Below are 12,368 nucleotides of genomic sequence, written 5' to 3'. Positions count from 1 at the left end.
CCTCTGAAAATATCTTCAGAATACTGCTAAGTGTATAACTGGAAAGTTTGGTGTACACAGGTGCTACACAGGCTGAGATGTTTCTACTGGAGAATGACAAAAAACTAATTTTGAGAAAACGGCAGTTAAAGAGTTAAATAGCTCTAAATGTGATTTCGTCGTTAGCTTTAAATCCCCCTTTGGACATTCACGATTGGTTACTGATAGAAAGGAAATGCCCATATTTGGGTTACATAGTGTTGTGCAGGAGACTCAGAGCTTTACAACCATACTGGTCATGACAGTCTTCAGTAAACAGACGGATCTCGGCGTGTCCCGTGGGAATGCTAACTTCTTGGTAAATTCGGGAGAAACTTGCTGCCGCAAGTAAACAAAATGTAATAAAATAAACATCTTAATGTATATTTTCAACGTTTTCTTTATAGCAGCTTGAAAGAACACATATTGAAGGAGTAAACTAGCCCAAAATCTCAAAACTGAGCACTGCATGAAAAATCGTTGTTTTTGCCTGCCGTGTCTCGCCTTAATAGTGGATTCGGGTGACTCAAAGTGCACCAGATTAATGAATTTATCTTTAAAATGTACAACATTTTCTTCCGGGGGGGCATGCCCCCGGACCCCCCTAGAGGTACCAAGCTCCACCAACAGAAAAAATTCTGGAAAACACATTAGGCTATATGATGATCTACAAAAAAATACACATTTTTATTATCTTATTATTAAAATACATTATTATGATTTTACCACCTGCGCCACATTTTGAGCCAGGAAAAAAACCTGAAATAGGCAATAGACTTCTTGTAAAGGTATTACTATTTACTAGTAATTAGAATGGTATTTCAGTGCACTTAACTTCTAACTTTTGGGAGTTGATCAAAACAGTTCTCTTTTGGATATATAATAACAATGAGATATTCTGTAGCCTACTGATTATCAGTTTGTCGCATGTTTAGACCTTGTATGTGTGTTGCACTTGGCGATCACGGTGGGGATTGATATGGTAGTGGACCATGATGGTCATAGAAGAAGTGAAGGAGCAGTACCCCCCAATTATGGTGGGGTAATTCACACTCTGGCCATGCTGCCACAGCACAAACTGTCTGTAGGCGGCATGTCTATATTGACGCTGTTCTACACCCGGCTACTGGCTGTCATCAACAGCAAAAATTTTATTCCAGGCTGCACGGGCCAGCCGCAACATAGAACTCCATGTGTGCCATGTTGCTTATGCAATTTGCAGGTATCTGGTGACAGCAAAGCCTTTCCAGGTCTGTGTCCATTTTTCTGTCTGCAATTGGTGCAAGTGCACCAATGCAGGACATCTCCAACAGGGTTAGGGCTCTGGGATACCTCAAACATGGCCATCACATCAAATATAAGACCTGGCAACCTTGGATTGTATTCAACAGCCTGTCCTTCTGCACAGACTCCAGGGAATGCAGTTTTACCTACAACGCAAAACAATTTGTTAGTATATATATATATTGGGGGAAAGGCTGAATGTATCTAAAATGACGTCTTGACCAATAATAAACAAACCTCCATTTCAGCTGCACGTCTTGACCGCAGCTCCTGCAGCCTCGACTGTATGGAACGCCAAAAGGGTCAAATTTTGCCACTAACCAAACGCCTTTCATTCGCGTTTTTTTCTGTGGTACAAACGCCGCAAATTACGGCGTTTGCAAATGTCTCGAACCATCATTTCTGCCCCCCCCCCCCGTTGATCACGTACTGTCTATACAAACTCATTGACTCTTTTTAAAGTTACATCACCCATACAGAAGTCCATTTTTGACCTAGTGAACATCTTTCTAGCCAAATGAGTAAAAAAAAAAGGTATTTTTTAATGCATAATTTCAGTATACTGTCCAAAGAGATCTTGAATTTACTACACAAACTCATTGACTCCTTCTGATGTTACTTCAGGCACACAGTAGTCGATATTTGACCTCATCAAAATATTTCTGGCCCAAGAGTCCTCATTCAAGAACATTCTTTAAACATTCATTAACCCCTTCTGATGTCACATCAGCAATAGAGTAGTCCATATTTGACCTACTGAACATATTTCTGGCCAAAGAACACTATCTTGAATTTCCCATATATTCTCGTTGACTCCTTGTTTCCCATATATTCTCATATTCTCATTGATTCTCAACATCTCCTTGAAATATTATATTTGGAATTATGTGCATTGTTGTTTTCTCACTTTAACCACTAACAAAGTTATGCATGTAAACCTGTAATATAAACCTGAACACACACACACCACAATTAGTTTTAAGCATAATAAATAAGAATATTTCTCTGTGAAAAATAAGCCTTTATTCAAAATTAGCACTAGGCTAAACATCTTAAATTGCTCTGCAGCTTGAGATTGCATGCTTATGTAGGAAAAATACAACAAAAAACTAAAAAACAAACAGAGTTTAGCAATCCACACTCCAGATATTATCTAGGCGACCAACACTTGATCATGCATTATCTGCAATTATCAAATGAGCTTTAAAAAAAAAAAGAAGAAAAAAAAAAAGATCTAACTAGAGGCCCTCTATAAGGTTTCACTGCACAATCGGAAGTGAATGAATGTAACCTGCATAGACACCATAAAAGGGTAACACTGCCTTCGATACCTTCTGCCAAAACTGTGCAGAAGAGAAGAACTCTTTAAGCACTTGAAATATCTGTATGTTAATGAGTAAAAAATCCCAATCCCAATACCAAACATACTGTATCTGAATTCAACCATGCATTACTTTGAAAGAAAAGACTACTACCTGAAATCTGATTTCTGCAAAAGCGCTCGTTTACTTTATTACTGACTCGTATCATGCCCAAACTTTTCCACATTCATTTAATCTCTTCAAACCAGTGCGCTACCAATAAATGTGCATTAATATGATATCAGAAGCATAAAGGTTTGTTCACTGCTGAGGTTGTTAGCCCAAAAAAAATAAACAAAACATGCAAAACTGTATTTTTCAGCAATAAATACACTCCTTCAGATATCATAGCTCATGTGAAAACATTTAATTTTAATTATTAATGTGCAATAGATGATTGCTTTCACCATAGGGGAAACATTAGGTAACCTATATTTTCTATGATGATAAATATTTCAAAGTGCCTTAAGTGACTGTCTATAGAAGTCTATTGAAGCTTTACAAATCATACACTTTTATGCAGATTCCTTTGGTATAAAAACAAAAACAGACTAAATGTCAATGGAAGCTGCATGTACAAAGGAAACGAGTTTAGGATATCTAGCTAAGACAATAGTTTGATAGGCAGTCTTAGCAAGAACTATACACATAATTTTAAATAGTTCCAATCATTCGTTTTGGTGATTTGACGTGACAAACATATTGTTTTGGAATTGTGTCATACTTTGGCATTTAAAAGATATTTCCATTTCTGGAATTTGGTTGTCAAACCAATACCAAAAAAAAAAAAAAAAAAAAAAAACCAGTGGCTGAATATCGTTGACACTGATGAGTTTCATGCTCAATCTTTCAGCTTGCTCTCCAAGAAATCTTGAATTTTGTTGATTTTTTCTTCTTGTTGATCCAGGAGATCCAGTATGACTCCCATGGGCGTCTTCTTTAGGCCAACACCCTCAATCTTGTTCTCCAACTTGTTCTTTATGCTGCGAAGTCTCAGAGAAGCGTGGATAAGGATCACTGAAGGGGCGAAACACAAGACTTCTACTGAATCTTGAGCAACAATACCTCTCTTGATGAACAGAAACTGGACTCATGGTAATACATTACATGCTATGAGGCTGTGCACTCAACAAAGCCAACAGAGAAAGACGACTACTCTGTATTTAACGCTGTTGTATAGTATAGGGCGACTGATTTTAATTGATTAAAATTCAATTTTACTTGAAATTTAAAATTTCCTTTTAAATAAATTTACAACACATAAATTGGAAGCTGCTTAAAGGGATAGTTCACCCAAAATGGAAAATTCTGCCAGTAATTACTCACCCTCACGTCTTTCCAAACCTCTAACACTTTCGTTCATCTTCGGAACACAAATGAAGATCTTTTTAATGAAATCTGAGAGCTTTCTGACCCTCTGACCACTGTCACTTTGATGCAAAAAGTTCATAAAGAGATCATAAAACTAGTCCATATGAATTGAGCGGTTTAGTTAAAATTTTCTGTAGAGACTCAATCGTTTTATATGATGAACAGATTTAATTCAGCCATTTATTCAGCAAACATAAAAAGAAGCTCAACTGAACATGCACATTTGAGCTTCAGCAAGAACCAATGAGATTCATTCTCAAGAACCAATGAGGTTCATTCTCGTGTTACGCAGCACGTTTGAGCTTCAGCAAGAACCAATGAGGTTCATTCTTGTGGGTCCAGCATGTTCGGTCGAGCTTCCTTTTATGTTTGCTGATCAATGTTTATATGTGAATAAAAGCCTAAATTAAATCTGTTAGGGAGAGTGCGATCGTGTGAAAGCTCTCAGATTTCATGAAAAATATCTTCATTTGTGTTCCAAAGATGAATGAAAGTCTTACCAGTCTTACAAATTTTTGGTTATTTTTTTGTCTTTAGTTTGTACAGAGTTATTTTTAAGATCCCATTACATGTTTACTGCTGTAAAAGGCTCCTGTAGTGGTTTTAGGCAGGGTTGTTGCCAAGAATCTGATCGGCGACTGTCAGCAAGTGCTAAAATGGTATATACTGTAATTAGCTAATGGTGTTTTGTGTTGCCATAGCAACATGCAAAACACTCTACTAAATCTCTTCCTGTTTTCCATAGTAACACAAAATACTTACGCAGCACGAGTCTATCCTGAGTGAATAATAATCATGTTAGGTCTGTTATTATGAATGTCACTCACTGATATAATGTAGTAGCTCAGGTCCTCCAACATTAAAGGGATAGTTCACACAACAATGACAATTCTGTCATCATTTACTCACCCTCCTAGATCATTTCAACGTACTCCTCCCGAACTTTGTTAATGAAACATAATTTAGTGTTCACACCAGCGGACAATATCATTCTGTTTACTCTAAGCGCGATGCAGTTTTGTTGTCTGCTGCTTTAAATGCTCGAGCCCTTTAAAGCAGAATGGATTCTGATTGGCTGTCAATGTTTTTATGATTCCAACGATATTGTTTCTCTGTGCCGTTGCTGTTATAGTTGTGGTGTGAACACTGCTATTCTTTTATATGCTTTTTAGAACTTTATCGTAAACATTTTAGTTTTCGTCCTTGGTGTGAACGGCCCTTCGGAATGACATGAGTGAGTAAATGATGACAGAATTTTTTAGTTTTGGGTGAAAAACCCAAAATGGAAGCCATTTTCTGTTTTTCATAGCAAATTTGATAGTAAAATTAGTTACTTTTGTCAAACACGATGAGATGCCAACAGGCATTACTGGTGTAGAAAAGAGCTGTATTATTCTACATAAACACCACTCACTTGATCTGGGTAAACTCCAACACTTTAGCAAAATAAACAAATTCTTCACACTTGAACATAAATGTGCTTTACTGGTATTGATTGGTGGTGGTTGAGGAGATTCCCCCCTCTATGAATAGAGCTTTGAGTGCCGAGAAAAGAATAATAATTATTATTATTATTGATGGTTCCATGAAGAACCTTTAACATCCATGGAACCTTTCCATTGCACAAAATGTTCTTTATAAGGATATAAGGATTTACACTAAGAAAAATAACTGAAAGGTTCTCTGTGGAACTTCAGTGCCATTGCTTTGGTTCTCTTTAGGAACCTTTATTTTTAGAGTGGGTGACAAATACGTAAAGATTGTTCCTACAATGACATAAACAAGACATAAACAGAAATGACATGATAGTGCACCTGTGATAAGGCAGTGCAAATCCAGGAGATCTAATACTAGTACTCACAGAGCATTGGGAATGTGATGCCAAAGAGAAACACCATCACTCCTCCACACAAGGACAACAGGAAGTAGCTGATTCCCATCACACCCACGACAAACAGGGCGGGATTTTTCTTCTTGAAGTTCTTGATCACGGCTTTATTCTCTCCAGCCCACACAGAGCCCGTGAAGACCAGAGCCACGACTGCCCCACCGAGAAACATGCCCAACGGGTTCAGGAAACTGGAAAACACACACAAGTCATTTAATGCACAGCAATGACATTAATTAATCAATATTATTGCTATTATTACATTGTGTTAAAATGTGCTGTATGCAATTTTTTGTCTACATTTTGCCGGCTGCTTGTTTTCTAGCCTCTCCACCTAAAATCTCATTGGGCCGATGCACTGCTCCTTACCTCATGTGTATTAATCCGCAAGTATTGACAACAAGAGACGGACTGTGATATTCACATTTGGTGTGGACAGACAACTCGTTACCATATATTTCCCTAATATAAACGAATGATCAATGTATTAAACGGTTTAACAGTATATTTAAAAATATACAGAATAATATATTGTGTTAATATATTACAATATTTACGCTTTTTTTGCGGCTTAATTTTACATTTGCTCTTCTTTAACAGTCAAAAGCAAAGTATGCTGGGAACTAAATCTGTTGTAACTCATTCCGTGAATGTGTGTGTATATGTATGCGTGAACATACATTCACATTTATATGGGAACATGTATGTGCAATATATGTACACAATAAGAGATAAAACTTTGTGAATATTACATGTAATGATATTTTTGTCTTCATTTATATATATTTTATATATATTAATATATGGCCATACATGGTCAATGCATATATTGCAGTATATTGAAAAATATAAGCACCATATATGGAAATGTATTATGTAATATATCCCATTACATTTTGCAGTATATTCCCATATATTTTTGTTCCGTAAGAGTAGGAGACTGTGTTAAGGGTTGTTCACACCGCGGATGATAACTATAAAGTTTTAATAATCATCATATTTCTATGAGAATAGTGAAGGCTACACCCAAGCCATACCAATAACAACACAGAGGAACGATCTAATTTGAAACACTTTAAAAACAATTTGTATTTAAAGCGACAGACGTCAAAACTGCAGCACAAATCTGTTGGTATGGAAGCTGTAGTTATCATTCCTGGTGTGAAAGGGCCTTTAACCCTCTGTTTTAACACAAAGTAAGAAATGTGGCTGTTAAATAATAAATAGTAACAGCTCAGACCCAAAAACAGATATAGGGTAGGTGACAAATAATGCGCGTTTCAATATTTGTTGGTTACATATTCTGTGCCAAATTTTCACTGCAAATTTACACTCAGGTGGCACTGAAGCGCTTCTGATGTGGCAATTAGTGTCCGCACACAGAATGTTTAATGCTGCTCAGAGGATGAATGCATTTACACAGCAACTGAGCAGCACAGAGCAGTCTGGCCTTACCAGAAAGTGTTTTAGATGATGTGACTGATCACCATTTATTCTAGGTTTCTAGATATTTAAATGACCATTTATATGTCAATTCAACTCAAAATGTATATACACAGCCCAGTGCCCAGCCCTAAAAAATGCGCTTTAATCACCTAGTTGTCATGGTATTTGCAGTAAAACTGTATTATAAATGGTAATCAATCCACAAAAAAACATGGTTACAACAATTTTACTATAATAAAACCATGGTTAATTTTCGTAAGGGTGTTTATCAGTCAAATTCATTTAAAAATGTAAATTCAACAGGTATGAAATATGATCAGTTAGAGAAAACGTCTCGGGTTCCTCGTGTAACCATGGTTCCCAGAGAGTATGGAATGAGACATTGCGTTGAAGATGATGGGGAACATATAAAATCCCCATATCAGCTTAGGCAAGCAGATTATTTGTTGCGTAGTGGCGGGCGTGTTCAAGTAAGCCAGATATGAGCAGATTCTGCGCAATATGCTGCATTTAATATATATCATGAAATCTGAAACTCTCGTTGCCCAGACATAACATGCGGTGCAAAAGAAGGAATTTCAAGATTATAAAACTTTATGGAAAGTATTCTGTGAAGACCATCCAGCTGCTAAGCAAATGTCCTGAATAGGCATTCCTCTTGCCCAAGCCCAAGATGAGGCCAAATTCCTAGTGGAGTGGCCGCACACACCAACAGGGCATTCAGCCTCCTGAGAAACATGAGCTAAGCGGATGGCTTCCAATATCCAGAGCGAAAGCCTCTGCTTCGACACCGGATAGCCTTTCTTAACACTCCCATACCAGACGAAAAGCTGTTGAAGTGTTACAACCTGCGGTCTGAGTTAAGAGCGTATAACCTTGTCTAGGTGTCAGCCAGTCTTTCGCCCCAAACTGCATACAAGCACCATTAATAGAGAGAGCTTGCATATCCCCTACTATGTAGTAGTAGCGCGGTCTTAAATGAGAGCACTTTCAGTTCGCTTGCATGACGCGGTTCAAGAGGAAGGCTGTTCATCGCTCTGAGCACCAAAGACAGGTCCCAGACTGGCAGATCCCTGGAGTGTGTCAGGGCTTTCGACCAGGTAGAGAACACTTTCCATCTGAGAGCGAAGAGTTGATGCCGCTCTTGCCTCCGCTATCATGTTCAGCACTCTCTGCGAAACACCTAGCGGACTCACGCTGCACTGACCTGCCACACATGCTAATCCCACCTCTCCGGCCCGGGATGCAGATGCTGCCCCTCGCCCTGGGATAGGAGGTCCTTTGTCAGCGGATTGGGCCACAAACTGGTCCATCAGCTCCGGAAACCACGGTTGGTTGGGCCATTTCGGCGCAACCAGTAACAAGATCGCCCTTTCCTCCCTGATTTTCTGCAGCACTAGCTTCAATATATTTACTGGAGGGAAAGCATACTTCTGTTTCGTGGGCCAGCTGCTCCCCGTCCAGAGGTGTCCGACAGAGAAGAGAGGGCAGTGAGTATACTACTCCGTGGTGAAAAGGTCGACCTCCGCTTCGGCAAACAAGGTCCACATCAGGCACCCGTCTGAGGGTGTAGCCTCTATTCTCCGTGCACCACACCCTCTCTGGATGGGTCACCCTGCCCGGTGTATCAACTGCCCTTGTCCAAAGCAGCCTCTGGTCTATCCTCAATAGTAAAGGTCCTTGCACACTGAGTCCGAAGTTTTCGTATGTGTTATTTTGTATTCGTCATTCGGTGGCTCTGACTTGTCAAAACACCATTCAAAATGCCTGCTACGGATGCGAAAAACGCAGAAAATCGAATCCAGTCCGAATTTTTTTATGACGGACGAAAGTTTCGGAGGCGTAAACGTGATTGACAAAACACGAGGTCGTATTTATTTTTTAACATGCAAAAACCTCCAGCCTGTAAAGCGCCTCCCTGGTGATTGATGAATGCCGCCACCGCCGCTGTGTTGTCCGTTCGAATGCTCTCACAAACAGCAGAAATACCTGCAGGGCTAAATGAACAGCCTTCATTTCCAGGAGGTTTATATGCCACTGACTCTGGGCATCCGACCAAACCCCATAAAGCCGGTCTGCCATCACACAGTCTGACCACCCTCTGTCACGGGACGGGGGAATCAAAGACGGCAGGCAGAGATGAAGGATCCAAATGCAGGGAGATTTTAATGGAAATAAACAATCATAACATAAATCAGAAACAAAACAACACTGAGAAAAACAAAGAAAACACTAGGAAGACACCTGCATGACATCACACAACGACCGGACAGAGAACCAGAGAATACAAGGGCTATTTAAACAGAGGGGTAAATGAGCTTAACAAGGGAAACTGACACACCTGGAGCAGGGTAATAAAAATGGAAAAAAACTACAAAAGTACAACCTGGCCACAGGAAACCGGAAAGAATACAGAAACTAGGCACAGAAAAACTTCAAAATAAAAGTCCTAAGAGCGCAAGACACAGAAGCAGATCTGACACCCTGCCTATACTGATCCCCTGATCGTACATGGTCCTGTCGAACCAGGGTGGCAGCTTGTCACGGCATGTGCTTGTGTTCTCCGTGCTTTACATGCTGATGTCCTGAGCGGCAAGCCGAGGCTGCAGCTGCCATCAATCCCATCAGTCTCTGGAAAGACCTCAGAGGCATGGCTTGTTCTAACCACCCGAAATGCAGCCAGAGCATTGAAAACAATCTGAACTGGTTCCGGTGACAGCCGCGCGACCATCGATCGAAAGTCTAAAATCATTCCCAGGAATGTGATGGACTGATACCCCATTTCGACCAAAAAAATAACTGTTTCAAAACTGGTGCTGGTTCAAAGTTGGTTCAACTTGCGAACCTTCTCAGAACCTGTTTGTTTTTCCACTGACTAGAGAGCCCAGCGAACGACGACGTTACATCACTGTGTACGTTGCCATACGTCTTAGCTTTCCCAGAAACGCTTGCACAATGCTTCAAGCATAACAATTACAATGGCGGACTACATCGTCTTTCTGCAAATGTTTCTCCTGGCTTTGCGATCCTATATTGGGGTCAGAAGAAGACGTTTAGAATCCATCTTTCTTCAATCATTCTTTCTACTAGCTAGCGCTGTGTTTTTAGCAATGGCGGTCTCAACCTTTCCCGTCGAGTTGTTGGTTTTTTAATGTGAAGGGCAATTATTTGTGTTGCTAACAAAAACAAATTCAAATCTTCCCCTGGCTAATTTTACAGAACTGGTACATCCTTTGTACAGGGTTTTGATCGTTTTTTTGAAAATAACTGCAAAACCCCTCAAATGTTATTGTTTTAAGTCAAGTCACCTTTATTTATATAGCACTTTTTACAATACAGATTGTTTCAAAGCAGCTTTACAATTATAACAGGAAAATAATGCAATAAAGTTTGTTTCTGCTGTACTGCAGATCTAGAAGAAAAGAGTGTCACAGTCCAGTTTAAGTAAGTTCAGTGATGGTTCATTTTTGTTGTAAAAACGTTATTAATTTAGTTCATTTATATATAGCCACTCTGGAGAAAACGGTGATGTCATCGTCCAGCTCACTTCAGTTCTCATATAATAATGTCAATGCAGGCAGATCAATATTATTGTTGAATATTAAGTGTTCAACTAAGCAAGCCAAAAGCCAACTTAAAAAAAAAAATATATATATATATATATATATATATTTCAGTTCTATCAACAAATAAGATAAAACTATCATCTCAACCATATTCATTGTAGTCTACCATATATCTAGTCTCAATCTAATATTATTAATAATGTGCCTTCATTGAATAAATCCAGTCTGTTCCACGTCTATAATATTTTCTAATCCTTTTTTCCCCTTTTTTGTTACAGAAAGTGACTCACCAATTCCAGAAAGCTGGGAAACACAAGGCCAGCGCGAGGCTGACATGACTATACACACACACACACACACACACACACACACACACACCAGGGTGGGTCCGTGTCAAACACATTCCACATACGAACAAGACATATTTCACATGTCTTGTTGATAACAATACGGTATTTTTCTGATTTACGATTTTGAATCCTATCTTTAACGTTCTGAGTTGAAATAATGGTGCATTAAATGGAGGATATCTTGCTCTAGCCGAGCTGACTGCGCCATTTATGCAAGCTTCTGAAATGATGTAATGTATACACAGATTAAATGATGCATTCACTAATAAATATAAATAATTAATATGTTGAAGATATTTACTTACCCGACAATCAGAATAACGACGATGGCGACAGCAAAGTAATTCGTCTGGAAATAAAGCAGGTTGTTGATGACTCTGTTGTTCCACTTGCTTAAATCTTTCACATCGGGTTTGGAGAATCGGTCAAGGCCAGGGTAAAAGTCCTGCCACGGTCTCAGCGGTGCGACCTCCATCCCTGCCATGATGATGAGCGGATGATCTGATCATTGACAGCTCGGATGCCAACGGGACCGAGCAATGACGTCACGTGTGTGGGAAGAACGCATCGATCCGGGGAACACAAGTGGGCGGAGTTACCGGCGCGAGAGATGTCTGTGATTGGTCAAGTACAATGGATCAAAAATAATGATAATAATTATCCTTGTCCCATATTGTGGATTTCCAATACAGTAAGTAGCTGTTAACGTTTCTCAGTGTCATTATTCATAATGTATTAATTATTACACAGTTCAGCAGTTTGGATACTTTTCTTCGTGCTGTCAAGATGCCTCCAATCCTAGCGTCACATCCGGTTTAGAAACTGTGCGTCACAGTTGTTGAGATAAAATAAATATGGCATCAAGATATCTAGAAATAAGGACATTAGGACTGAGTTAAACTTCATTCAGTCATTTGAAAAGAAACTGAACGTGTTGTTAGTTAAAGCTCATGGTTGTGTTAGATATGTAGCCTACCAACCTCACTTATTAAAATGACAATCAATCAATTTGTGTGTAGTATTAAGGAAAAAATGTTTCGCATGTTATTTTGAGACAACGGTACACTTTATATACTGTTATATT

The 12,368-nt window shown here is 39.1% G+C and overlaps 1 protein-coding gene across 1 annotated transcript; it reads right to left on the bottom strand.

Moving 5' to 3' along the window:
* Window positions 1-2,302: 2,302 nt before the first annotated feature.
* arl6ip5b (ADP-ribosylation factor-like 6 interacting protein 5b) lies at window positions 2,303-11,840 on the bottom strand. Its single transcript, XM_082145297.1, has 3 exons — window positions 11,590-11,840; window positions 5,896-6,113; window positions 2,303-3,680 (listed from the first exon to the last, which is right to left on the bottom strand). The coding sequence occupies exons 1-3, from the start codon at window positions 11,766-11,768 to the stop codon at window positions 3,505-3,507; spliced, it is 573 nt and encodes a 190-aa protein (XP_082001423.1). The 5' UTR covers window positions 11,769-11,840; the 3' UTR covers window positions 2,303-3,504.
* Window positions 11,841-12,368: the final 528 nt, after the last annotated feature.

This window comes from Leuciscus leuciscus, assembly GCF_965113295.1.
Source record: "Leuciscus leuciscus genome assembly, chromosome: 18".
NCBI classification, from domain to species: Eukaryota; Metazoa; Chordata; class Actinopteri; order Cypriniformes; family Leuciscidae; genus Leuciscus; species Leuciscus leuciscus.
Note: the sequence above shows the minus strand (reverse complement) of the source record. Positions and strands in the feature narration are given on the sequence as shown.